General features: G+C 39.6%; 2 protein-coding genes across 4 annotated transcripts; both read right to left on the bottom strand.

Moving 5' to 3' along the window:
- Positions 1–282: 282 nt before the first annotated feature.
- On the bottom strand, positions 283–18,266 carry LOC109484711 (histone-lysine N-methyltransferase EHMT2-like). Of its 3 annotated transcripts, none has more exons than XM_019788066.1 (26): positions 17,616–18,266; positions 17,049–17,211; positions 16,091–16,150; positions 15,566–15,637; positions 15,071–15,138; positions 14,745–14,858; positions 14,011–14,099; positions 13,023–13,077; positions 12,015–12,232; positions 11,133–11,300; positions 10,882–10,964; positions 10,333–10,439; positions 9,889–9,936; positions 9,348–9,422; positions 8,781–8,882; positions 7,206–7,310; positions 6,509–6,624; positions 6,009–6,111; positions 5,379–5,482; positions 4,793–4,958; positions 4,264–4,341; positions 3,381–3,496; positions 2,721–2,807; positions 2,205–2,283; positions 1,276–1,451; positions 283–634 (listed from the first exon to the last, which is right to left on the bottom strand). In XM_019788066.1, exons 1-26 carry the CDS (start codon positions 18,012–18,014, stop codon positions 487–489), a joined length of 3,099 nt encoding a protein of 1,032 aa, XP_019643625.1. In that variant the 5' UTR covers positions 18,015–18,266; the 3' UTR covers positions 283–486. The 3 variants fall into 3 exon arrangements, with proteins under 3 accessions (XP_019643625.1, XP_019643628.1, XP_019643626.1); XM_019788069.1 differs by having other exon boundaries at positions 4,793–4,937; XM_019788067.1 differs by having other exon boundaries at positions 17,061–17,211.
- A 1,058-nt stretch (positions 18,267–19,324) lies between these two features.
- Positions 19,325–26,105, bottom strand: LOC109484280. The gene is made up of 3 exons (XM_019787537.1): positions 26,001–26,105; positions 21,185–21,188; positions 19,325–19,782 (listed from the first exon to the last, which is right to left on the bottom strand). The coding sequence occupies exons 1-3, from the start codon at positions 26,055–26,057 to the stop codon at positions 19,325–19,327; spliced, it is 519 nt and encodes a 172-aa protein (XP_019643096.1). The 5' UTR covers positions 26,058–26,105.
- Between the last annotated feature and the right edge of the window lie 1,018 nt (positions 26,106–27,123).

The following is a 27,123-nucleotide window of genomic DNA, read 5'->3' as shown; positions in this document are numbered from 1 at the left end:
AAAAAAAAATAAAAGAACAGAAAACGGCAGCATTCTTGTAACAGTACAAGCTCAAGCAGTATTTCATGTAGCTGTAATTCCCAAAAGCCTAGAGAAAAAAAATGTTGTGTTTCCTGTTTCAGTCCTGAAAAAATTAGCGCAGTATGTAGGGATTATCTTTTATTTTTCATAGACAATCTCTATTGATCCAACTTATACAATGAAGTTTAACAAAGTAAAGCTTGCATGAGGACACTTATATTTTCAATGTCAATTTTGGAAAACCGATTATACAATGTTTCATCACTCAGGTGTCAGATCATAGAGCTAGAAAAGGTCAATCAGCTTGCAAAAATGTAAGTCCCTTGCAGGGGTCCACACACAAAAAAGTTGGCTAGGGTGTGCAGTTTCTTCTAGGGTTGGTCGGGAAACAGAAAACACAACATTTTTTTCCTAGGCCTACATTAATAAGTAACCTAAAACTATAGAAAACTATGACAATAGTCGTCAATTCTCCACATCTAAGACGTCCCCGTTAGAGTCGCCCTGTGCCTGGCAGCCGCGGTCAGACCGGCGATGTTTGCACTTCTCAGCGGCGCAGTGACAGGAGAAGTATTTAGACTTGATATCCCAGAACTTGTCACCATAGTCAAACCTGGAGGGGGGGGGGGGCAAAATTAATAAGATTAGAGAAAGGAAAACATGTGACAACCCCTACAGAGGGATGAATAAAAAATGAGCAAACAAGCAAATGATGATAAGTATTATTGTCTGTCATTGTACCCGTATACTTTGTTTGTTTATGTTTGAGGATCCGTGGAACTATTTTGTGTTGTTTTGTTATTTTGAAATGAAATTTGAAAAAAAATGCAACAAGCAAATGAGAAGTGTACCATGAAATGTTTTAAACCCAGTTTAGCTGGATAGACTAAAATGACACCCGTTGGTGAAGGTTAGACATCCAGGTAATAAGATATGCCAAAAAAATGATTTTGGAAACGGTCAGACATTTCAGGTAGCATCCGTCAGCGACACTAAGAGAATACCAGGTTTATAAGCAAGAACTACTGATTGATATGCAAATAAGTGAAGACAAATCTTTTGGAAGCCCAAAGGGAAACAAAAGTTAGACAAGTCAAAACAAGGATGACACAAATTAGTCAAAAGCTCCTGTTGTCTCTAGTGTCACTGACGAAAGGTAGTGGATGCTACCTGAAACGTCTGACCGTTTCCAAAATCATATCCAGTTGCTTGAGTAACTGTTTTTTGGCGCAAAACAACAGTTTTGGAACGTACCCTAGCTCCTCCTCTGCTTTGACGTCCTTGGCGGTGAAGAAGGCTATCCTGGGGAAGCGGAGGTCCTGGTGGTCCACGAACACGCGGACAGGGATCAGGTTCGGTTCGCAAAGGTGGTTGATGAAGCGGGCTATGTTACCGTAAAAACGAGCGTCGAGGCAGTACACCTCACCTTCCTGGTTAAAAAATGTGCAATTGTATCGTAAGTCGACGTGTATTGTATTGTACTTTATTTTTATTTGAATTCAGTTGCAACAAGGCAAAACATTGGCCACCCTGGCAGCATGGCTGATTTCGGGTGCCAAATTGTATTGTAATATTAAATTATGTAAATGTTAATACGCTTTTAATCTAAGTATCCGTAAAATTTCAACACAATTCAGTTGTGTCTGAAAAAATTCGGCACGTCTTGATTTTAGATAAAGATTTGATTTGATTAAAAAAGTACAGAATATGTTTCAAACACAGGCTTTAGTTCGCGCATGGGGAGGGGGAGTAGGAATTTGGTGCGTTGTACAATGTAAGTTTGCTGTTAAAAGAATACAGCTGTAGTACATGCACACATGTTTGCAGTGTGACAAGTTTGCAGTGAAAGCTCACTGCAAAAATCGCAAACAGAAAACCACTGCAAAGACTTAAAGTATGTTTTATAAGAAGACTTTCATATTTTCATCTCTTTTTGGGACACAGCCACAGAAACCACCTTGTCAAACTTCAGACAGTGGTTTCATTCTCTAACAACTTTCTGAAGCAAAATTATTTCACGATTTATAGAATGTTATATAACAAGACTTTCCCTAAAATATTTTCACCCTTTCTGACGACACACACAACCATACCAGCCAACTTCTGACAGCGGTTTCATTCTAAGAATTTTCTGAAGCAAAACTTGCATGCTTCCGGTTGAAAGCTACCCTAACTCCACTTACCTTGTTGTCCAGGTCGAAAAGGTAGGAATCATCTTCTCTCTGGTCTGCCTCTGCATCACTGATGATCTCACCTATATACCTGTGACAAAAAACAAGTCAGATCTCACCTATATACCTGTGACAAACCACCAGTGTGTGAGCTACATGTAGGTCAGTTCTGAAACATTTCCATGATTTGTACTTTATTGGGATCCATATAGAAAAGTAACATATTACTAATGAAACTGTAGTACCCGGTATTGAGTTGAATGAAGTTATCTTTGTAAACTATTGTCCGTGAATAGTTTCATCGGGTTGGTAAGTCACTGAGTAAAGAGACTGTTTTTACACAACGACGGTCACCAAAACGTCGGCTGAATAAAAGACTTGGTTGTGTAAAAAAGAGTCTCTTTACTCATTAACTACTGTAAATTCATTTACCTTGGGTGGAATAAAATGTTGTGATAAATTAAAATCAGTGTATCAGTAATTTAGTGGTGTTCAGTTTAAGACCAGGTGGTTTAGAGCAGTACTCACTCGCAGACGAAGGTTCCCCGGGGGATGTCCTGTAGTGTCCGCACGCCCCAACCCATGCCTTTGGTCCTGAACAACTGTAGCCTCAACCTAACATCAAGACATCAATCAACAATCTATGTGACATGTCCACTACAACAGGATCTGTTATCAACAGTATGTATGTATGTGTCAGGACTTTTAAAGCTTTTAGAGCTTCTCATGAATAAAGGTTCAAGAAACAAATGTATGTCGATGAAGGTTAGACATCCAGGTAATAAGATACTCCAAAAAAACAGTTACTCAAGTAACTGGATATGATTTCGGAAACAGTCAGACATTTCAGGTAGCATCCACTACCTATCTACCTTTTGTCAGTGACACTAGAGAACTTGTGCAGAAAGGCAAGTTTTTAAGCAAGAACAGCGTATACTATGCTATCTGAAATGTCTTATCAGTTGCTTGAGTAACTGTTTTTTGGTGTAAACAAATGTATGCTCTGAAAGAATCTCACAGCCCTAAAACATCTCTCAACAGACCATGTTCACATCTGAAAAGATCTATAGGATATTGAGATTCGATCTTGCCTTCTTCAGTTGGTATAGTTGTACAAAAAATGTACTACACATGTATGTGCAGTATGTTCTATCACTGTGACAGTAAAACAGTGAACAGTTTTGTTACCTGAGTCCAGCTTGGACAACCCTGTTCCTACAGTTCATCCAGCAGTTACAGGTCCGGTTACACTCGAAGATCAGCGGAGGCTCAATCTTGTTAAACTCCTCCAGCAAACATCCGTCCTGTAAAATGGGCCAAAAAAAGACAGTTTTACGATGACAATCTAATATAGACATTTTTTTTTATTCACTTCATATTCACCACAAAACAAGGCTCATGGGAACCACTTAAATCTTTTGGGTTACTGTACAGCCAGTGAGGATAGATGTTTGTTGAACTTAGACTTAAAAGCTTAAGGTTATACCCATTTGGGAAACAATATTGTGGTAGCTTGTTCCATAGTGATGTTGTTTTAGGAAAGAAGCTTTCAGCGTGGAACTTCCTCCTAAGAGGTGGTGAATGGAGGAAGAAAGGGTGATTTGCTTCAGTGGAAGTGGCAAAGCATGTGGCAAAACATCTACCTGTGCTTTGCATAAGTGTACTGGCAGAAAGACTTTCTCAAAAATTGTACATTATCTGGCAGTTTACCACTGGCCTAAAATTCCATCTTACTCCAGTTCAATCTCCAAAATAGTCTGGCAGTAGAGAAATGATTGTTATTTGTCAATGAACATTCACATAAAATATGGGTGAGAGTTCTGATTGAGTTGCTCTGTCCTCTTAAAAGCTTGGTGACTGAGTATAAACTGGCACACAGAAGTTTGATCCCTGTTAGTGTTACCTTAAATTTGCATCTGAGAATCATATGACATCCTAAATAATGCATTGTGTTACTTTTAGGACAAAACTTTAAACTGAAGAAAGGTATTTGAGTAGGGAACCAGAGATTGAAAAGAATGGTTGTTAGTTTGCCTGTGATTTTTTAGGAACTGAGGTACTTTTGACTCACCTGGTCGTACCAACACTTGATGCTGCTCTGCCCACAGACACAGTTGTTAGAGGAACAGTCATCCTCACAATGACAACCCTGCAACATACAATGGAACAGTCCATGCAAGGAAGACCAATTTCACAAAATCACTGAAGACTGCAAAAGCATATACTTGATATTTAAAATTTTAAATTAGATCATAAGTAAGTCATAAATATGACATAAAGCCAGAAAACAAAAAAAATATGCTTTTTCAAAAAGGCCCCTGAGAAAGTCTAAAAAAATAAGAAACTTGAAAGGTAACATTTGCAAAGTACATGCATAATGTATATTACCTTCACATATGGTCTGCTCTGTTAATTCTTACTCAATCACTCAATCACATTCATATATATGGTGACAGGAGTCTAAATCCCTCCTGCTATCTATCAAATTACAACATGAGATAACCCAACACTAGTGACCATGGTGACAGACATCTGGTTCAGGTCATTGACCTTATTTGTTTGGAGAAGAAGAGGAGAAAACTATAAGAGAACCAGTTTACTTGTAGGTGGATGATGTTCCTGTCTATACTGAGGGTGGAAGTTTCACAGCTCTCCGTGATGTACATGAAGTCGGCGGGGAAATGATCATCGTCCACGGCGTTCACACACGGGATGGGAACGTTCTCGCGACCCTTTGAGATGTCCCTGGATCGAACAGACAACAAGCTGTCGGTCACAGCAATGTTAAGCACTGTACATGTAAGTTTTCTGTATCTGCATCTGTATAGCTGGTATAACCGCCCTTCCGCATAACAAACCAGCTTCACAGGCACACGGCGCGGCGGCAGCTGGCTACATTACACCAAATGACCTATTATATCTAACCTTTGAACATCTTACTCTAAACATTGTTTAAAGCTATCTAATGATAATGTCCCTACTGTACTTGGTGACAGGGAGTTCCACTCTGTGATAGTTCTAGGAAAAAATGAATTTTTGAAACCTAAATCCTTGGCTGATAACTCTGGTACTTGAAGGCATGGCTATTTCTTGCTCTTTTCTGAGCTGGTATTAGGTACTTAGTAGTAGGTGCGTCCACCAGTTTATTAGTCATTTTGTACATCATGCATAGTCTGGATTTTTTACCTGTGGAGGATTTTCTCTGTGCGGACGGCCCGGGCGGCAGCGACAGCCTTCAGCTTCTTGTTCATCTGCAGAGCCATCCACACCTGAGAGTTTACCTCTGCACACTATAATATAACAAAAGAATACGACAGGCTGAACATAGGCAGAAAAGATTTTTTTGTATATACCATAAGGCTGCTAGAAAGATTTGTTAATGAATGTGTATGAATTAATGGGCAAGGAGTGAAGAAATAGAGAACCATTTGTGTTGGAAATTCCATTTAGAATAATTCTAAAAGTAACTCTCTCTTCAATCCCATTCTAGATGACATCGCAGCCAAGTTGGTACAAGTGTGCAGAAGTTTAAATTTGGGTGTGACAAAAACAAACTGAGCTTGAACCCTTCGAAGAAAAATATACCACTGTCTTGTCTTGAGTGATCATGACTTGGAGTTAAAATATCTCTCAAACTGATGATAGAGGAAAATAAATACAACTTTTTTATGGCAACATATACATAGTGCTGTTGATAAGTTTGTTTTGTATGCACTTTTCCTTCAGTAAGGCTAGGTGATAAACTACTCTTTCTGGTCTGACACTAAAATGCTCATAAGATTACTCATGGTATTTCTCTATCAACTGTGTCCTTACGTCGATGGGCGTTTCGTTCTCCTTGTTGCGTATCTCCACGTCGGCCCCGCGGGACAAAATCAGCACCACGCACTCGTAATGGTTCTCACGAGCCGCGATGTGCCTAAAAATAAAAAATAAACAATATTACATTTAGTGTGTGTACCTAAACTCATGTGTAGATTTGGGTCTGGATTCAAGTCCAGAGGTTTACATGTAGGTTCAGGTACGGACCTGTAAGTCTGAACCTAAACCCATGGCATATACAAAATTGTATGTTGACAAACATTTTGTAGTGTGCACTGTGCTACCAGGGTTTAGAAGCAGTGTATCAAGATGTCTTATTTGCACAACACGTCTGGGAGAAACTATGGCTACATAATTATGGAGGTTGACACATCACAACCCCCAATGGCAATGTTTTCTTCACTCAGCGCAAATTTTACGATCTATGGAAGGCTTTAGGTGGTTTGGAAGACAGAAAAGAAAGGTAACTGCAGGGCAGAGTTACATGTACGTACAGGGGCGTGTCCCCGTGAATGTTGATACTGTTGATGTCACACTTGGCATTGAGGAAGACCTCAGCGACATCCACCGAACCTGAGAAGGCGGCCCAGTGGAGGCAAATGTTTTCCTCCTGAAGGGAAATTTTGAAAAAAATAAAATAAAGACACAACATCACAAAAGTTCATCTGTGTTGGTAGTTAGTTACATGTTTAAAGTTAAAATAGTTTAGATCCAACACAATGAAGTTCTCTCACCTACACGGTAGAGCTTTTGACCAGTCACTCTGGTCTTCCTCAGTAGACTGACCAAGTGTTGAAAAAGCCATGTGACAAGCCTAACTGGGTCAGTCTACTGAGGAAGACCGGAGTGACTGGTCGAAAGCTTTGGGTGAGAGAACTATATTGTGTTGGATCAAAAGTTTGAACTTAAAAAAAAAAAACACGACATAATTAGGTAGAGATGTACAGGTCTCCTCCATGTTATCTTATCTGATATTGCAAAAAGTTTTGTGTTATTTTATCTTTTGAGTTAACCTGTTCAAAAACCTACCAGCAAGTATTTTTCAATAAAAAAAGTTTGCTACATAAAGGCAAAAGAAACACTCCGTAAATTCTATAGAGTTCCTGATTCAACTTTGAATAATCGCTTGGCTACACGATGCACCTATCACATATACCCCCAGGTAGATGGGGTTCTCTGTGAGTGACTCACATTGTCCCTGAGGTTCTGATCAGCTCCTCGGCTCAACAGTAGCTTGACAATGTCCAGATGTTTGTGTTCGGCTGCCCAGATCATGGGGTTCCACCCTCCTTCATCCTGCAACAGACACCCGGAAATAATGTCATTGAGGTGGTGAATGACTGAATGTCAAACTTTCTTATTCTCTATCATAGATTTTAGATCATATGTATTATATCTTGCAGTGAATAGTGAATTGAAGGCTTGTTTACAGTTAAAACTTTTGATCCAACACAAATAAGTTCTCTCACCTAAAAGCTTATTTGTAAGATAAAAAATTGTGAGAGAACTTGTTTGTGTTGGATCAAAAGTTTTAACTTTAAACATATACATGTACATGTAACTACCGGCATAGATAAACTTTCATGATAGAATTGAAGGCTTAGTTGATGGTTCTCACCAACCATCTTATGAGAACAATGCAACTCAATGTCTGCAAATTGTTTAAATAAAGATTGAATTGAATTCACAACCACTTGTTAACAAGAGCCATATTTTCATGATCATGTTCTGATGAAGATGACATAATCATCGAAATGTCTGCTCTTGTAAACAAGTGGTTGTGAATAACGAACTTTGATGTTCAATACAACAAAGATATGGGGCAGTCTTGCCAGAAAATTTTTCTAAAATCTTTTATTTCAAGTTTGAAGGGACAGCGGTTTCTTTTCCTGTTTAATGTCAGTGTCAATGCTGCAGATATGCCTTGAACAGATAGGGGGAGCTATTTATAGGAAATATGCAACTGGTATTTTGGATGGGATTTGTTCTTTCTAGTTCAATGTAGAAAAAAATAAATTTGTTAGAGCTATAGTTGAATGACTATTTCATACAATTAAGCTTTACTTCATCAATGAAAAGTACTTGTTTGACACATTTTTTGTCCTAGTGGTTCACATCTACACCCCACCAATGGTTCAGCACCAAGGACAGAACAAGCTCCAATCATTCTCATGTCTTCACGGAAATCTTTTAAAACCAATCCATCAACCTTGACAGAGGAAATTAACAAAAATCTTGAGTAGAAATATGACAACATCCAAAGGACCACAGACAACAGATACAGACAGTTATCAACCAAGGATTGAGGTGTTCAAGAATTCATTCTTTCCTAGAACTATCGCAGAGTGGAACTCACTGTCACCAAGTACAGTAGGGGCATTGTCAATAGATAGCTTTAAACAATGTCTAGAGCTAGAAGTTCAAGGGTTAGGTGTAACAGGTCGATCGGTGTAATATAGCCAGCTGCCGCCGCGCCGCGTGCCTGCGAAGCTGGTGTGTTACGCCGAAAGGCGGTTATACCGGCTATACAGATACAGACAGACAACCACTCTCAACACCACAATTTGCCTCTCAAAATGCAGGGAATTGTGTTTTTGAAAGCTTGAAAATCAAGATTTCTTGGGGGAGCATTCCCCTGGACCCCCTAGATTGACAGTGCCCACGGCACTTCCCTCCCTAAATCCAATGATGAATCTGGGCTTACAGAAAAAAACTTTCAAGCTGGCTAGAGCCCTGATTCTGATGCATGCTGAGATATGGTCTCACCTGTACGTTGACATCGATGCTGCCTGTAGATAGGAGGTATTTACAGATGTCCAGGTTGCCTGCCTTGGCTGCCAGGTGCAGGCAGGTCAGACCCTCCATGTCCTGTAGGAGTACAGCAAGGAAAAATCTTCACTACTGTCATTACATGTACCTTTGTACACAGAGGTTTTGCTTCCATGTGTCTGAGTGTTTACTTTCTGTAGTTATTACCTTTGCCAAGAAGGTTATGTTGTCAGTAGTGTTTGTCTATTTGTCTGTCTGTGAACAGCATAACTCAAGAAGCTATGGATGGATTGTCATGAAAGATGGATTGATGGTAGATGGGTAGGTCTTGATGAGACCTAGAAATGATAAGATTTTGGAAAGAAGTCTGGTTCAGAATTGAGGACTTTGACCAGTACTACAGTCACATGTCACATTCAAAGAGTAAACAGGTCCATGTTGTGAACAAGGTTGAAGGAATCAGCCAAAAATTTGGGTAACTCCCAATTTATTCCAGTGTTGGAAGGTAAGTTTAGTCTTTATTTCATAATGTACTTTAACTTTACACTTGTAAAACAAACAAACCTTCTGGTTGATGTTGGCTCCAGCCTTGATGAAGTACTGTACAACAGGCAGCTGGTTGTTGTAGGCAGCCAGCAGCTGGAAATAGGCCGAGAAAAACGCTCACAGTTGGTCTGCACAATGTTAGGTTTACACTAATGTACTTACTTTTTGTCACATCTCAGGCTCTTTTCAGAAAAATAAGAAGCTTACAACATTAAAAGTATCAAATTTATAGCACAAAATTGCTGACGTACACAATAATTATGACAACTGATATTGATAATATGCCTCAGCCCACTAATACAGGCATCTGGCACCAAATTTGTGTTATTTATTGGGTTAGGAAGTCCTTTAGTCCTTTAATAAACATACACGAAAGAACACTTCATTGTCTCTACATTTTTTAAAAATTCAGTTATGTTTAGTCTCTTTCTCCACAAGCAAGTATCAAATTAACCTTCTCCCTGCTGCCTAACCCCATTACCAATACAAATTTGGTGCCAAACAGCTACCTTAGCAGACTAAAGGTTAAAGTTTGGATAATTTGCCAAGGTTGCCTTACCAGTGGTGTCTTCATCTCTTCACACGTGGCATCGATGTTTCCCCCAGCCTAAACACAAGAGCATCGTCAAAGATATGTCAGTCAAAATCAACTCAGCCAATGGGATACCGGTACAAGAAAAACTAGAAAAGTATTACATTTGCAAAGCAAATACATAATGTTTACCTTCGCATCTGGTCTGCTCTGTTAACTCTTACTCAAACACATTCATATATGTATATATGGTGACAGGTGTCTAAATCCCTCCTGCTATAAAATTGCAACATGATGTAACCCAACACCATTTATCATGGTGACAGGTGTCTGGTTCAGGTCATTGACCTTATTTGTTTGGAGAAGAAGAGGAAATAGAGCGAAAACAATATTTTTTCCTTCTGCAAAGGTAAACATAATAAAAAAAAATCCAGCAATGAACTAAAAGTACACCAGTTCAAGTTGTCCTACCTGGATGAGAATGTGAACGATCTCAGTGAAGCCCTTCTCTGCAGCAGCGTGCATGGCCGTGGCTTTGTTGTTGGACTCAAACTTGTAGTTTGGATCAAAACCATCAGCTGTAGAAATGAGGTTGTTAGAAGTTGAACTTTGAGTTTGAGTCCTTCTCTCACTATACAGTGTATATAGCAATCTTTTAATAGTATCAAAATGTCGAATCCTATTCCAACACAAGGGTTACACAGAGATCAAATTTTTAACGACCACTGTTGCCTTTATCAGGATAATCAATGACTGATCACTTCAAAACATAATCTTGCAAGAGTTACGGTTACAGACACGTGGCCTTATTCACACAAGACTTAACTGATATGTGACGTAACCAATTGATCAAAAGTTCAACATTTTACTATGATAACTACCAACACAGATGAACTTTCATGATAATCTTTTAATAGTCTTTGAGGCACACATGGTAACCTAGAACATGCCATCACAAAAGTTTGGCAATTACCATACTGAAAGCTGAATATTTATCACATAAAAGATTGTATTCCTCACCTAGCATGAATAAAACCTTCTGTAGCTCTCCTTGCTTGGCGGACAGGTAAAGGTTTTTGGGGAAGAACCTCAACTTTTTGGGCCTGCCAAAAAAAGCAAGACATATGATCAGCATGTTATAACATTGGTTTTCTAAAATAACATTGAAAATAAAAGTGTTGCAATGCAAGTTTTACTTTGTTCAACTGTATTGTGTAAGTTGGATCACTATATAGATATCACTGAAGTCTAAAAAAAGGCCTAGGCCTTACCTGTCTCCTTCAAAAGACATGAGTGCCTGTTCCAACAGCTCCCTACCAGGACCCATGGGAAGTTCAGCTGAGGATACCACAGCTCCATTTTTGAGGGTGACACTGTGGAAAGGCAGCGTGAGGTCCTCTTCTTCCTCCTGTACTCCCTCCATAACGGTCATACGGGCACTGCAACAAAAATGTTTTAAGTATAACCTGTTATATATTTCCATAAATATTGAGAGGCTGTTACTGATCTGACTTCTTTTTAAGAGTTTTCAGTCATTCTTTCAGTCTCAGAAGTTACAAAATTCAACAGGATTCATCTCACCATCTAACAATACAATCTAAAATCTCTTTTATACTGCCCACAGTAGATAGCAGAGCCCTATACCTGGGCAATTATGAAGTAACAAATAACTGACATTCACTACTGCTATCCATCTATTTGACATCTTTCAAATAATTTTTACAACAATGTTTTTTATTAGTGCAATTCATACATGTGTTGCAGTTTTATACAAAGCATTTAGTACTCCTGTACTTCTCTCCATGATCATGCAGTGATAGAAACATAGATTGCAGTGTGCTGCAATTTGGACATACTTTCTGCAAATACACACGTAAAAGTCCGGATCTCATACCATGACATATACAAAATTGCATGTTTGCAAAAATTTTACATGCAATTATCTGAAAAAACACACAAAATTACCTGAGTCAGTAGTAAACAAAATTTAAAGCTCTTAAACACCATTGAACGCCAAGCCTGATTTTTTTCAGTCTGCAAAATTGCAGATTGCTTAATTTTTCTTCCGCAAAATTGAAAATGTCTCAGACTGCAGATGGGTATTTCTAACACTGTACATACAACCCCAGAACCCGGCAAACCCAGCTCCACACCTTGGGGTACTTTTTGGCGGGGGGTCAGCTTTGGGCGACTCTGCTCCTTCCTTCAGAGCGGCCGGCTGCTGTTTAGGAGGAGCCACGAACATAGGTTTGGCCTTGGTGGCGTCCTCCCCACAGTGGGGACAGTACGTGTCATGGCCGATCTTCGTCGCACAGTCCTTGTGGAAGTTGTGGTGAATGTTTTCACCCAGCGAACATTGCAGGAAGGAACCCTGTTTTTGACACAAGGCAGATAAGGTGTTTATAGTTTTAGTTCGGTTTAATTCAATCAACTAGCATGTACACAGAAATTGCAACATGAAATTTGTTTAAAGTTACAAAGATAATATAAAATGCAGTAAAAGAACTACGTAAAAGACCTCTCGACATAGTAATATGGTTAAAAGTATAACAATATCTATTAAAAGCAAGTTAAAGAAACAATCGTGATCAATAGAATTCAGTTATCATCATTATACAGCTTGATTGCTCTAGTAGAGAACAACAGTTTATGTCTCTTTGTAAGCAACATGATCATACACAACACCTGGGGTAGTACAATTGTTCTTAAAAGTAGCAAAGCTATTTTTGAAATAGAAATACAGCTTTCTGAATGATAGACAAACTTCATCGGCTATTATCATGGTCAATCTTTTTCATCTGCTACACCAGTGACTTCAAAAGTCATCACTGCCATCTGACAGGTTTGCAATGCCACCTAGCAACTATGACTAGAACTGCAGGCGAGTGGTCCCTGTCCTTGGTGCTGAAGTCCACATGTCTAAGGGTTGTCCATGTATCTTGCTTAACAGACAGGAATGGCTTTGTTCTAGAGTTTTCCTGTTTTTTTTTCTTGCAAGTTTCTCACCAATACGAATCCCCATTTACTTCTGGTAACCAAAAATTACCTTCCTCTATTTGATGACTACATAGTATCATGGTATCTCTCTCTCTGTCATTATGGTATAATGTTTAATATACAAGTATCATTCTGAGAAACAATAAGGAGCAATTCTTCTGTACCATTGTGCAGAACTGTCCACATCCTGGGCAGCACTGGTGCTTCTGCATCCGTGCCCTGTTAGTGCGTATACAGAAAATCTAGTCAGACCATTACATTCAGACTGTTGAATGGAATATCTTTGCTTGCATAATCGTTTTCCAATATTACAACTGATTTCTACTCAAATCTCACCACACAACAACATATATTCCCGAAAATCTGGGTAAGTCCCAATTTACTCAGTGTTGGCCTGAACATTTAGCCCTTTTTGTCATAATGAAGTATACCAACCCAGATGAATTTTCATGCTAACATATTGCTGCCGAGCACTTTGTTCCTTTACTTGTTAATCCACATACATGTAGAAGTTCACCAATTGCTTTGCTGATAATCAACCTGTATCAAAGCCTGGATAGTGAGTGTGAGTAGGTATCAACTACAAACACTATGAAGCAATGTAAACTGCAATATCCAACACAAGAGATTTGGACTTATCCAAATTTTCCACTGTGCAACTTCATTCTTTGTCAAGTAATGTGCAATCCACAATGAGCAATTGACAAAGACTGGAGTTGTTCGATTGAAAACTTGGGTAAGTCCAAATCTCTTGTGTTGGAAATTACAGTTTTAACTGCTTCATAGTGACTTCTACCAACACAGATGAACTTTCAAGATAACTGCAAATACTTATTGCATACATGTATATAAGAGTCAAAGGTTTTGGAATGTTTTTTTCTTTTAATTTTTTTTTAACGGTGTCGCTCAATGCAAGGCCAATTATTTTTGGCCACTTCTAGGCATAGAGCTAGAGGTACTTAAGTCAGTATAATGTAGTTATGTCAGGAGATGGCGGTGGACCTTTGTTTTGAAGCTTTGTGGATTGTAATCGGACGGAAAGCAGCTGTTTGGAAGAGAGTTCCATAATTTTGCAGTCCGGGGAAAGAAGCTGTCATTGTTAAAGACTTGGAGATTTATTGTTTTTCCATCACCATGGCAACACGTGCTCACCTGTGTTGTTCACACACGCCCATGAAGGGGACTCTACTCGAGGGTCGAACCATCTGGGCTTTACTGATCAGATTCCTGCACCCAAACAACTGCACAGACAGGGCAGAAAGGTAAAACAAAAATTAAAGCACATACATGTATCTGCATCTGTATAGCCGGTATAAGTGCCCTTTGGCGTAGCACACCAGCTTTGCAGGCACGCGGTGTGGTGGCAGCTGGCTACATTACACCGAATGAATTGTTACACTTAACCCTTAAACGTTGCTAAAGCTATCTAGTGATAATGCACCTAGCGTAAATGGTGACAGCGAGTTCCACTCTGCGATAGTTCTAGGAAAGAATGAGCTTTTTAGACATGTATTGTTGGACGCTGGTGTTACAACTGGAAACTGAAGAAAAAAGTTGTCTAACAGTTTCAATTCATAGAAAACTTCTTTGAGATTTTTCATTCTGTCACATTTCTTTATACATGATAAAGGACAACCAGCACATTAGATGTCGAACTCACTGTATTGAATTCTGTCACATTTTCTTTCTATTTCTTTGACAATAATACTGGCTTCTCTGTCAATTGAAAAATATGTTGCTTGACCGATATGTAGACCACAAAGTTAACATTTTGCAAACCCAAAAGATAAAGACAAAGAAGCAACAACAATGAAAAACCTAAATTTGAAATGAGACATTTGATTGACAGTTCCATTCATACATTCATATCCCTTATCTGCCTGTACCTTTCCATCACAGCTTTCTATAGCCATACAGTATATCCCTGGGTTCTTCTTCAGGTCCATATGCCTGGGAGGTTCCATTTTACAGCTGCACAGGGGGGGTTCTGAGCGATTCACCTAGAAAATGGCAAATGAACCATTTGGCAAAGGATTCCTTATATTTCTCATCATAATAATTCATAATAATTTCCAAATACTTTATACATAAACATAGTGTTAACTACGAACCAAGGACTTTATCTTTTTATAGTAATTTTGTATTCAATTTTGAAAGAATGTTCTTGTACAAGGTACCTAAATGGCTAAATATAACAGACATAAATACTCACAAACTGCATGTCAAACTGCTTGTCGATCTCTTGCTGTGCTGAGACTTTTGCAGTTCGATTTGGGGCCGCTAGGGGGATAAAAGTAAGGCATTTCAGATACTGGTCAGTGTTATCAATCATATTGTAATTAGGTCTTAAATGCTGACGATTTTGTCGTACTCAACCAAAGAACACTGTAAGAACAAGCCAACCTAACAACACATAAGATGATTATTTTTCTCATTTCCTTGTACATTTTAATTATTTTGATACCAGGTAACCCTAACTTTCTTCAATCACATTGTATTCAGCCATGTGATTGTTTTCATGGTATTTGGAGAGTAATCAACAGTACTGATGACTTTTTATGCGGGCAGGACTACTGCCTGTACTGGATACTTTTTCTATTGCTTACTAGAAAAAGTATGCATTTTTTACTTCCTAAAATTATTATCTATTAGAAAATGCCACCCTCCTCTCGACTCGACTAAAATAAGAAAGGAAAGTTAGCCATACGTCGTAACCAATGAGGGATGTCTGCCATGTCCCAGATGGTTTGCTGATTCTGTCCATTTTCTTTTCCATTTCCTACAGAAAAATTACAGAAAAAAAATTAGATTGAATTCCAATAATCCAATGAAAAAACCGACCCCCTAGCTAAAAATCTGATTCTAGCACAAAAGTAATCGAAATTTTACAAAATTGTAAAAGGGACAGACTATTGTGTTATGGACCAAGTTTGAACTGTAATTTCCAACACAACAAATTGGACTCATACAAATTGGACCCAATTCACCGCTTCCGTGACGTCACGCTGATAACACAAGTGACTCCGTGAGCAGTGGATCATAGGTCACAAAAAAAGTGGTTGATTGCTCATTTCTTGACAAAGACTGGAGTTGTACAGTCAAAAATTTGGGTGAGTCCAATTTCTTGTGTTGCAAATTACAGCTTAAACTCGCTTCATAATGATTTCTACCAACACAGATGAACTTTCAAGATAAGACTGTTGTGTTGCTTTCCAAGGTGTTGGTATCTAACCTGATCTGCTGGGTGTGGAGGCATTGGAGGAACTTGGATGACCAGATGCGTCACTCAAATCTGCAGGAAAAAGCAATGGCAGTCGTTTTAACTATTCACTGGTTCAGCAGTTTTTTTCTAAATCCAATTTTAACGTCATTTTCCCCCGAAATGGGGGTTAGACGTGCTTGCATCAAATGCAAGTCTTTTTTTGAAGCAAGATTTTTAGATTTTGTTTAGAAATTAGACTATATAATGAGGAAAAACATTTATCATAACAAGAATGGATTGTCTGTTGCTTTACATCTGGATAAAGACCACTGTTGCAAATTAAAAGTATTAGGTACTTATTGTATTGCGTATTGCACAACGTGAAAACAGAACTGAAAGCTTAAAACCGCTGCAAGCGAACTCTTGAACAGAACAGAGCGCAGAGGGTAAACATCAGTGTTGTCGTAGCAGCATCTATGGGATACAGAACAACAGTCCCGCCTCCAAACCCATACTCACCTAACCTGGCATCCATGCTGATCTAGCTCCAATATGCTTGACTGACTGCTTTGCTATAATATACTATATACAGGCAATGTCTTCAATTAAATGTTTCAATCCTTATGTCATTAATTGTTTAGGGTATCAAATATTTTTTGCAAGCAGCGCAAACTTCCAAATGCCTGTTTCAGCCCTTGTGTCATTGTTTAGAATTAGAGTATCAAGTATTTTTTTGCAATCAAGACAAACTTCCAAATGCCTGTTTCAGCCCTGTTACCTTGCCATTGCAAATATGTTATTGCATCGGACTATTTATAATATCAGTAAAGCCACCAGGACAGCAAACGGGAGCTAGAACAGAGTGGATACCTTGCCGAATGCTTACCACGCTAAGATAGCGAGTGCAGGAGGGAAGAACAAACGAGAACCTTAGCCCTCTGCGCAGGAACGTAACACGAACTCCAGACGACACAAAGAAAGAACCCACCGGAGCTACTACCGTTAATTTTTCTTTTAGGCTTTTTCCTCTTCTTGTAAGTGAAACCTATCGGTCGCTTGTTCTTCTTCTTCCGTAGGTTGACTGCTGAGGCAGATGACTGGCCATCTTCTTCTACTTTCTCTTTCTTCTCCAGTGGTTCCTGGTTTGAATCCTTCAAATACAGCATAAGAATAACACATGAAAAAGTATGATTGATATTTAAACAACTCCTAAATAGGTACATTTTTGCAACACTGCAAAATCTTACACATCATTATCATTATTCTTTCTTGAAAAACCTATGGTCACACCAATTTGATTTGTTGGTTCTCGACAATTTTTCAGAAAAAATACGAAGAGACGGGGCGCAAAAAAATTCAGAGGCTGAAATGTTTTGTTTTTTTTTGCAAATCAGAAAAAAATGGAAATCGTGAACCAACAAATTAAATTGGCTTGGCCTAATAGTATACGTACAAAATGTATTAAATCTATTACATGTATGTCATTAGACAATAGACTGCTGGTCTGGAAAAACAAGTTCAATATTCATTCTACATGTTCTGAAATTGACATTACCTCTTCATTGAAAACCTCATCCTCATTTTCATCCGCCATGACTTCCTCCTGAACCGCCATTTCCTCCACCTCCTCCCCCTCTTTACCCTTCCCATCATCCTCTGCTTCTGCAGCGCCTGGCTCCTCCCCTTGGGTCGACTTGTCAATCACATCTGTTGCTATAGTGATGGCTTGCGGGGCGACTGTAGCTATAGCAAAGCTGGCCAGTCCTTTATTGTCTTCCTCTCTCCTCTCCTGGAGCATTTCTTTAACAGTTTTCGCCTTGGGTTTCGGCGGTTTGGCTGTCCTGATGTAGTCGTGCATGTTGCTCGCTGTGACGTCATTCGTGGCCGATCCGCTGTCGCTGCTTTTCTCGGTCGCTTCCTCGTCCTCCCGGTCCTCCTCCTGCTCCGAGTTCATCGTCTCCAGAGCGTCCTGTAGCGTCTTCAGCAGCTGCTGCTTCTTCTGTTTGCTGATGTCCTGCGCGGCGCTGCCTCGTGGCCGGCCTCGGTGCCGCCGAAGACGTCGCCCGCTCGGAGTGTCGCTTTCCTCCCCGTTTAGGTCTTCGGACTGTTCCCCTTCCTCTTCCCCGATCTCGGAACTGGTCGCGGACGAGTGTTCCGTGTTCGTGGTGGATTCTCCGCCGCTCGCCACCACCTCTTCAACAGTTGTTATCTTATAATGATAAAAATAATGTTATCTTGAATGTTATCTTGAAAATAATAATGTTATCTTGAAAATTTAAGTCCAATTTGTTGTGTTGGAAATTACAGTTTAAACTTGCTTCATGATAATAATGAATAGTTTATTGGTCAAACAATACCCATGCAATATCGCAGCCTTTTATAGCACTGAATTGATGCAGGGTTTACAATCGCATAATAAGGCCACACCAATTTAATTTCTTGGTTAACGGATTTTTCTAGGAAAATAATGGAGCGGGCGGGCGAAAAAAAAATAAAAATAAAAACAGGCCAAGGCATCCTATTATGCCCCAAAATGGTACGATAAGAGCTATGAAGTCAACACACCAGGCTGGTTCAAAATTTAAGCAATGAATTTTAAACTTTTAATGATACCACTGCATTGAAAGATGGAATGACTGTAACAAGTAGTTAGAAAAGGACTGTTTTTAACTGTTCAGGGAAAAATGTGACCATTTTGCAGTTGATTCTGAATTTTTATTTTTATTTGCAAATCAGAAAAAAATGAAGCGGCGGATCCGTTAACCAAGAAATTAAATTAGTGTGGCCTAAGGGTAATTTATCTTTTAATCTTGTAGTATTAGGGAGGGCCAAAGATAAAACATCAGGTTTCCGGCCCTCCCAAGCATTTCTACTTATCTTTCAATTGTTACACTTTATTTTATTTCAGTGCAAAACAATAAATAAACAAAAAATGGTTTACATGTATTGGTCAAACATTGCATGTGCAATCTCAGCCTTTTATAGCACTGAATTGATGCAGGGTTTACAATCACAAAATACACATGATACATATATTAACATATCTGCTCCACACACACTTTTGTGGAATTATCGCAAGGGTCTGTGCGGCTGCCATTCGGCACCACCAAGTGACCTCAATTCGACTTTCCCCACCCAAAGTTAGATACCCATTCACACCTGGGTGGAGTGAGGAAAGTCGTGTAAAGTGCCTTTCCCAAGGGCATAACGTCCAGACATGTCCCGGGATCAAACCCAGGTCTCACTGTTTCATAGTCAAATGCTCTACCACATACATACCTTTGGGGTGTGGTGGTGACCAGACTGGGTGGACTTCCGTGCCGTCCGTTTGCGAGTGCTGCGCTGCGAGCCAGGGGGTTGGGAGTCCGCCAAGCTGGGCGTCCCACGGAGGTTATACTTGGGGGTTCCGGGATCACTGGACGTGGAAGCTATCACTGCGGTGCTGCCGACGGAGGGGGTTCCCTGAGACGTGAAGATGTTGCTGAAGTTTCTCGCGCCCGATTTCGCTTCCGCCTGCTGCGAAGCTCGGCTGGTTCCTGGCTTGAGCGGGGAGATGGTCATCTTGGCGCGCGTGGACACCATGGCCTCGGTGGTCGCGGCTTTCTGAGCGGACCGGGTCTGGACTGAGCTGGTCTCCTGGTTAGGAGAACTCATCTTTACATCAGGGACGTCGCTCTCGGCACTCACAACACCAGAGGTAGAAACGGCAGTAACGTTGGACCCTAAAAAAAAGTTTAACAATAAAAATAAACCAGCCTTTATCTCATTTTAGAACAAAAAACTTTCTGCTTTGTAACTATCATATCAATATACAGCTACAACAAAAAGACAAAACAGCATGCAAGTAAACTAATAACACCAGAGGTAAAAACGGCAGTAACGTTGGACCCTGAAGTTGGACAATGAAAATAAGCCAGCCTTTAACTAATTCTATAACTTTATGCATGTTCATATTAATATAAAGCTAAAATATAAAGAAAAAGCACCATGCAAGTAAACCGATATTGTACTTAAAACCATGTTTTTTACATCAGGAATGTCACTCTCAGCATTTACATGTACAACACCAAAGGTAGAAATGGCAGTAACGTTGGACCTCATTCTACAACAACAAACTTTCTGCTTTGTATCACATCGATATACGGCTAAAAGAAAAAAATAAAAAGACAAAACGCCATGCAGGTAAACTAATATTGCACTTAAAAGCACATTCTTTCACTTCCCTTCATTGAACAAACAATGGTGACAATGGGGTGCTAGAAACATGAGCTAGACCATGTGCCTGCCTTTCTTTGAGATTGACTAGACCAAAAAGTCAAAGACAAGAATACAACTACTGTTATTACTACTACATTGTGCTACTACTAGTACTACTACTACTCAGAGCAACTTCATTCAAAGCAACATGACGACATGCAATTGTTCTGCGACCAGAGGAAAAACTGGCTATTCACACATAGCCATAATGAGAAATGCTTAAGATTTGATTGTTGGCAATAGTGCTATATTTTGGTGATCCATTCACAACAAACAAGGCAATGTCTATGCTTGAATATGATTGTCATTGACTGTTTGCATGATATGTGACAAAGGTGTAGTTGGCCATGGTGCTGAGTTAGTTTCAAGTTTCACCTTTCCATAAAATGGAACATGAACACTTCACAGCTACAAGAAATGTTTTAAAAATATTGAAAATGTCACTTCTTCAGCCTTCATAGCGGAATATACAACTAGAAGAGTTTTTCAAAGGTTCAAGTTGTGGCATCTGCCTCACTAAACAACAGTGAAACTTGCCTACTACACTTTTTTGTCCAAGCAGGTACAAAGTCTACTAACAGCATGCTGGTTTTTTAGGGATCTGCTTACATTATGCCAAGGTTGGGTAAACAGTCAATGAATACAACACAAACACACAGGTGGAACTGCTGGCTTGGTGCACTAATTGCCTGGGACAGTATACTAATTAGTTAACAACAAGTAGGTAAAAATAGTCTTGTTCCCCCCGAGGTCTATATATATATGCCGCATGGTCTTCTGATGACCACAGCACTTGCAAGGCCCCCTTGTCACCACTCTCCCCTCCCTGATGATATGCCAAGGCCACAGAGGTAGTTGCAAACTCACCAATCTGGAAGGTAAAAGAGAGGTGTGGTCAGTTACTGTGGCCCTACAACACACACACCGCTCTCTCACTGCACCATGTGGTCCCAAACATGGAAGGTGTCTGTTTCTACAAGAGAGACCCCTAGTGGCCAGGTTAGTACTGCAGGTTAATGTGCAGCACAAAGGTCAACTTTTGTGTGCCAATCTTCTTGGAACAATGAGCAGGGGTGTGGTCAACTGGCCATGCTAGGAGCCCCACACCACAAAAGTTAAACGATCAACGGCTTCTAGGCCTAATGGAGGGTGTGATAGGGGGATCACATTCCACCTTTTAGTCAATACTGATAAAATCAGGCTTTTGTAAACACTACAACAGTACACGCAGGCTTTTGGAAAACTGAGCTATACAAGGTTTCTATATGTAGCTCTAGATTTCACAACAACATAATATGTCTATAAAATACATTTGCATAGAGCTACATATAGATCAATTATACATGATATTTTGTGGCCCTTTTGTAAAAGAGCCTGTTGCATGGGTCAAATGATAACTACTAGTATTTGGTTTCCATACATTGACTACAAATCCGAGGTCAATACCACAATTGTTTTTTTAGTCAAGGACTTGAGGACAATTGTACAAGAATTGCAACTGTTTAAACTTCTCCCATCTGAAGTAGCCTTTTGGAACCAATTTGGTGACAATTACAGGGCTAGGCAGAAGGGAGGAGGTTAGAATCATCAACTCACTAACACAAAAAGTGTTTCTGAAATTCTACTTGTCTCTATGAATGGTTGTAGAAGACCTTACGAAACTTGCTGTACTTTTGTTGTGTCAACACAGATTGTTGTTTCATGTTGACATAATGAAACAGCACGTCCTGTTCCAACACAAAAGCACACTACCTTACCCACGTATTCATGTTCATATCACTCATTAGAACACTGCACACATGGCATTCAATTCATTTTCACTTCAAAGCACACACGTATAGTAGTTAATGTCTAGACTTAGGAATGACAAATAATACAATCTAAGGCCACACCAATTTAATTTGTTGGTTCTCGGATTCGCCTCTTCATTTTTTTCTGATTTGCAAAAAAAAAAAGGATTCTGGTTCTGAATCAACTCAAAAAGGCTCATATTTTGCCCCAAACAGTTGAGGAAAGTCCTAAATCCTTCCAAGTTGTTACTGTCAGTTTTTCCATCTATCAATGCAGTGGTTTGATTAAAAATTAAAATTTCATTAATATTAACCCAGCTGTTTGTGTTGACTTCATGGCTCCTATCGTAGCATTTGGGGCTATAATAGGATGCCTAGACTTGATTTCATTTTTTTTTCGCCCTGTCGCTTCATATTTTTTTCTGAAAAAATCTGAGAACCAACAAATTAAATTGGTGTGGCCTAAGGTAACATGATATTGAAGTGCTTCTTTACATCTATTTCATGTGTGCTGAGCTTGAAATAATACTACTACTACTGCATGTGATTGACTTGACACATACAGCAGCCATTTTGAAATGCTTCAATAAGTCCCTGCCTCTCATTGGTTGGATTTCCAACATGGTGGTCTGAAGAGCGAATCACGGCTGTTGTTACATATTCCTGCAGTAGAGGGCGCTCACCCAAAAGATTACAAAATTTGACAACTTCATTCGTATAAAAAACATTCAAGTGGTGCTCAGTTTGTGGTTATGAAATTTACACTGTCAATGCTGATAAGATACCATTTACATGTACCTTTGGCAATGTTTCTGTTGATAAATGACTATCACAAATCAGATTCTTCTTTTGTTCAACATCAAACTTTCTTGGGGTCAATTCCAACTGAAACTCCTGTGCTACTAAGTATTTAAATAAATCTGAAAACTACCCAGTCACTACACTGGAAGGCAAAGAAGTCACTGGCTCCCTAGTACTAACATTGACCACGTAACACATTCAGATACTTCATAGGCTTTCATAATCATGCAAAAAAATTCTAGCCTGGTTACCAAACCTATTTTAGCTCCAGAGTCCTACATCCTCTCGGCAAATTTTAGGTCCCAAGTCCTACATCCTCACGGCAAATTTCTGGCGAGGATGTAGGACTCGGGAGCTAAAATAGGTTTAGTAACCAGGCTAAAAATTCCATGCTTGTTGAACCATTTTGTAGAGATCTAGATTTCAGGGAATTATTTCAGAAAAAATTATGCAATTTCAGAAAAAAACTATACTGCATCATTTGCTCTAGTTTACAAGAAGAAAATTTGACTGTTGGAGAGAATTTGCTTAAAATTCTAAAGCTAGACCTCATGCAGGCAGGAGATTGTGGCTGATCAACACATTATCTGAGAAAACAAGATGGTGGACACAGGTAACATGGGCTCTGGCCATGGTGCTAGTAACGCGGTGCAAGGGTAGAACAATTTTCTAGAGGACTTGAATACAATTTTCAAACACAACATTATTATACAATATATTACAAAACAATTATACCTCAGCCAATTGTTATTCATTGTGTTGAATGGGTTAGCTGAAGCTATCTGTATGGACAGTGTTGGTAATTCATCATATAACATACATGCTGTTGGATACCAGTATACCATTTATCTTATCAACTGTGCTTGTTTGACATTTTCTACTCTTTGTTGCTACACTGCAATTTCTGAGCAACCGTTAAACAATCAAAAGTGGATTTGCACAACCCTTGAACTTATAACTGTAATGTGGAGCACAATGCATATGTATTGACTTTAAAATAATGAGAAGAAAACAAAAAAACGTTAATATTTGGCTATGAAATTCAGCCATTGCATCTGTCAGATATTTGGTCACTCATCCCTTTATAAGGGACTACCATATTCTCATGAGTTATCAAATTCCAGGTTGAAGCGTAAGATTTAGAATTACATGGTCATATGCAACAAATTAGCAACCCAATCATACAGAAAATGAGGTCACACAATCATCTTCAAACAGCCTTCCGAACGGCTACACTGTAATAATGTACATACCTCTGACAACTGGCATGGCTAATGCATTAACAAAACACACCTTGCTTTCAGTTTTAGTTTGTTGACAAATAAGCACTTATTGCCTCTAGTGAGAAAACAATACAAATATTACAACTGACAATCTTAACAGATATGTGTAAATCCAACTTGTTTCATACTCAAAACATGTCTTTGTACTCATATTCTTTGTCTTTGAAATAATAAGAATTTCTAATGAAATATTTGCAGGAATTCAGAAAAATAAGGAAAGGGTGTCATATGACATACATATCTGTCCTAAAGAATACCGTTAAGTCCGTAAAATTGAAAATTCTTTTAAAAAATGATCAGCCTGGCCTCATTTTTTATACAAAGTGTTCATGTGTGACAAGAAAACTCTCAAAACAGGGATACTGATTATTCCATAGATCCACCATATACACTGCCCTATATACATGTACCTCTGAAGTATATTTTACAGTTCCCGATAGTGATACATACATGTCATGGTAGCAATTACAATCTGGCAAAACACTAAGATAAAACCCTAAATTTGAACATTTTGGGAGAAGTGCTAGGATTTGAGGGAGAGGGGGAGCACCCTTGCTTCATTGGTTTGGGAGATCATTAAATTTCAAGTATGCCTCAACCAAACATAGGCATGTACATGGTCCAATTCATGGTGGTGACTGTTTTACATAAAACAAGGACAAAGAACAAGCAAGTTTATCAAAGCTGTTTTATTGTCTGCTGAATAGAAGGGTGTCAAATCCTGCTGTTGGTTGGCAGAGATGTACGATGGTCACGCTGGATCCATAACGTCAGGACTTGAAGTTGAAAGCTGTCCAGCCCCAAATCTTCACATTGACATTGACTGCTTCGTGTAATAAAGTACGCTTGTGGTTAGCATACAACCATCTAAAAACACTGGTCATTTTTGGATTGTTGGTTCTAAATTTCTAACAAAGAGTAAGACCATGGAGGTAGAAGAGAGATCTTCTACCTCCATGGTAAGACTAAAGGCCTGCATTCCAAAGTTGGAAACCTGATATAAAATAATAATTTTATCATTTGAAAAAGTATGCTTTTCATAATGAAATGTTACCGTCAGTTTTTTTATAACGTTTAAATTTAGACTCAAAACTTCCTGAGGTTATAATTAAAAATTTCATGAGAGTTTCAAAATTGACAATGACCAGTGTCTGAAGTTGAAGACCTCAGAATAGCTGTAAACATTGTATGCAAATCCAGGACAGGGGGTCAGCTAGGCACTTTAGGCTCCCTATTTAGCCTATATGGCATTCAATAAAACACAAACACTTTATGTCAACACCTTGAAACACGATCATTGGTAGATAACAAAATCAGAGCAAGTGCAACTTCATTTCCTTCTGCAGCTTCCAGGTGCCAGCCAGCCTGAAGACGCCCCCACAGGTACACGAAACTCCGATTCGCGGCGTTGTTTGGATCGCGAAACCAAAACTTCACGGTGAAACTAAAGCGCTGCGCCCGGTTCTGTTGGATTTAACAGACGGAGTGGGATATTTTACCGCCGAAGAATCGCAGGCAGCGGTTTAGAGACACGGACAAGCACGCGGCGTCGCGGCGCCATGCGGTACCAAATTGTACGCCATCTTTTTACACCGGATTCATTCGACCCACGCTTTGAACTAGTAAAATTCGAACTCCAGCCGAAGCGATTCCGCAAAGTACGCGCGCCATAACAATCTATTAACAGGTAAAGCTGCGCTTAATACTGGATTCTGACGATCACTGATATCTTCTCTACCTACTGCTTAAACAAGAAGTTAATTGGACGAACGGTAAGGAAGAAATCGGAGTAAAATCACAGCTTACTACCTCGGGATTTTGCGATTCTTCCGCCGCCATGATGCCGAATGGGCGCGCAGTGCGCATGCGCCTGGGGGAAACCCGCGGTGTTCTCCGGCAGGGAGGAGTTTACCTGAGGAGCCCGTTACCATGGCAACGGACTGGAAAGTTTATCATCATCGACAACTGAGTAAAAAAATCGTCTGAAAGGAGCATCTGACGGCCATGATTTAATTTTTAGACATCGTCCAAAGCTGGCATGGGCGGGGCCTACTGAGAATAACATCGGTCACATGACCAACTGGAGACAGTTGACGGTGTTGATGTCTCATTTTGACAGGTTCAAATCTCGTTTGACCATCTGTCAATCATTATTACCCGCATTAAAGCAACGTTATGGTATGAAATATCAGTGAAAGAAGGGGGTACAGGGGTGCATCGTACATGGGGGTATCGAGAAAGTAGGAGAATCTCACCTAATTAATATTCATACCACCAGCCGTCCAACCAGCGTTGACCTTTCTTTCCTTCCAACCCGTTCAGAGATCACTAGTAATATTGATAACATCGCAAAAGATATCTTTTGATCAAACACGCACACCAGCACAACTTAACCCCCTTGATGTCTCGAAAAGTCGTCCGACAAGAAGCCCACGAGAACACGATTCACACGTGACTTCCAGGACAAACAAGAAGTCACCTGTGATCATGTGAACACCTAACGTTTTAATAGACTTAAAGCCTTCTGAGTTGGCACTCAGACTCAGAGAGATCCCTCTCTCCTCTTAGTCTTTGATTCCCTGTTTCACACTCCTCAGACGTGTGTGTCTACGATCTTCGGAGTTGTAATACTAATAGGTCTGGACCCCTTGTCTCCACCAGACTTCTTTGCAAGCTGAATCATGAGTGAGAAATCGGCCTAAAAAGGAATGTATTAAAATGACCAGGGTAGTTAGCCGGCAATAGAGGGTCCAGTTTGCCAGACCTGTACGAATATTAATGCACCGTGTGTCTACGATCTTCGGAGTTGAAATAGGTGGGGGTCCTAACCGAGCGCTGACTTTTAGTGCCTTCCCATACATTACACTCCTTTGCAGACTAACAAGCCGCCAGGGGATCCAAAATCTAATCATTTTGAGGTCTCATGAAGACC

The sequence above is a fragment of the Branchiostoma belcheri genome, unplaced genomic scaffold (assembly GCF_001625305.1).
Source record: "Branchiostoma belcheri isolate BF01 breed outbred unplaced genomic scaffold, Haploidv18h27 scaffold7, whole genome shotgun sequence".
In the NCBI taxonomy this organism is placed as follows: domain Eukaryota; kingdom Metazoa; phylum Chordata; class Leptocardii; order Amphioxiformes; family Branchiostomatidae; genus Branchiostoma; species Branchiostoma belcheri.
This window is presented reverse-complemented; position numbering and strand designations above follow the sequence as displayed.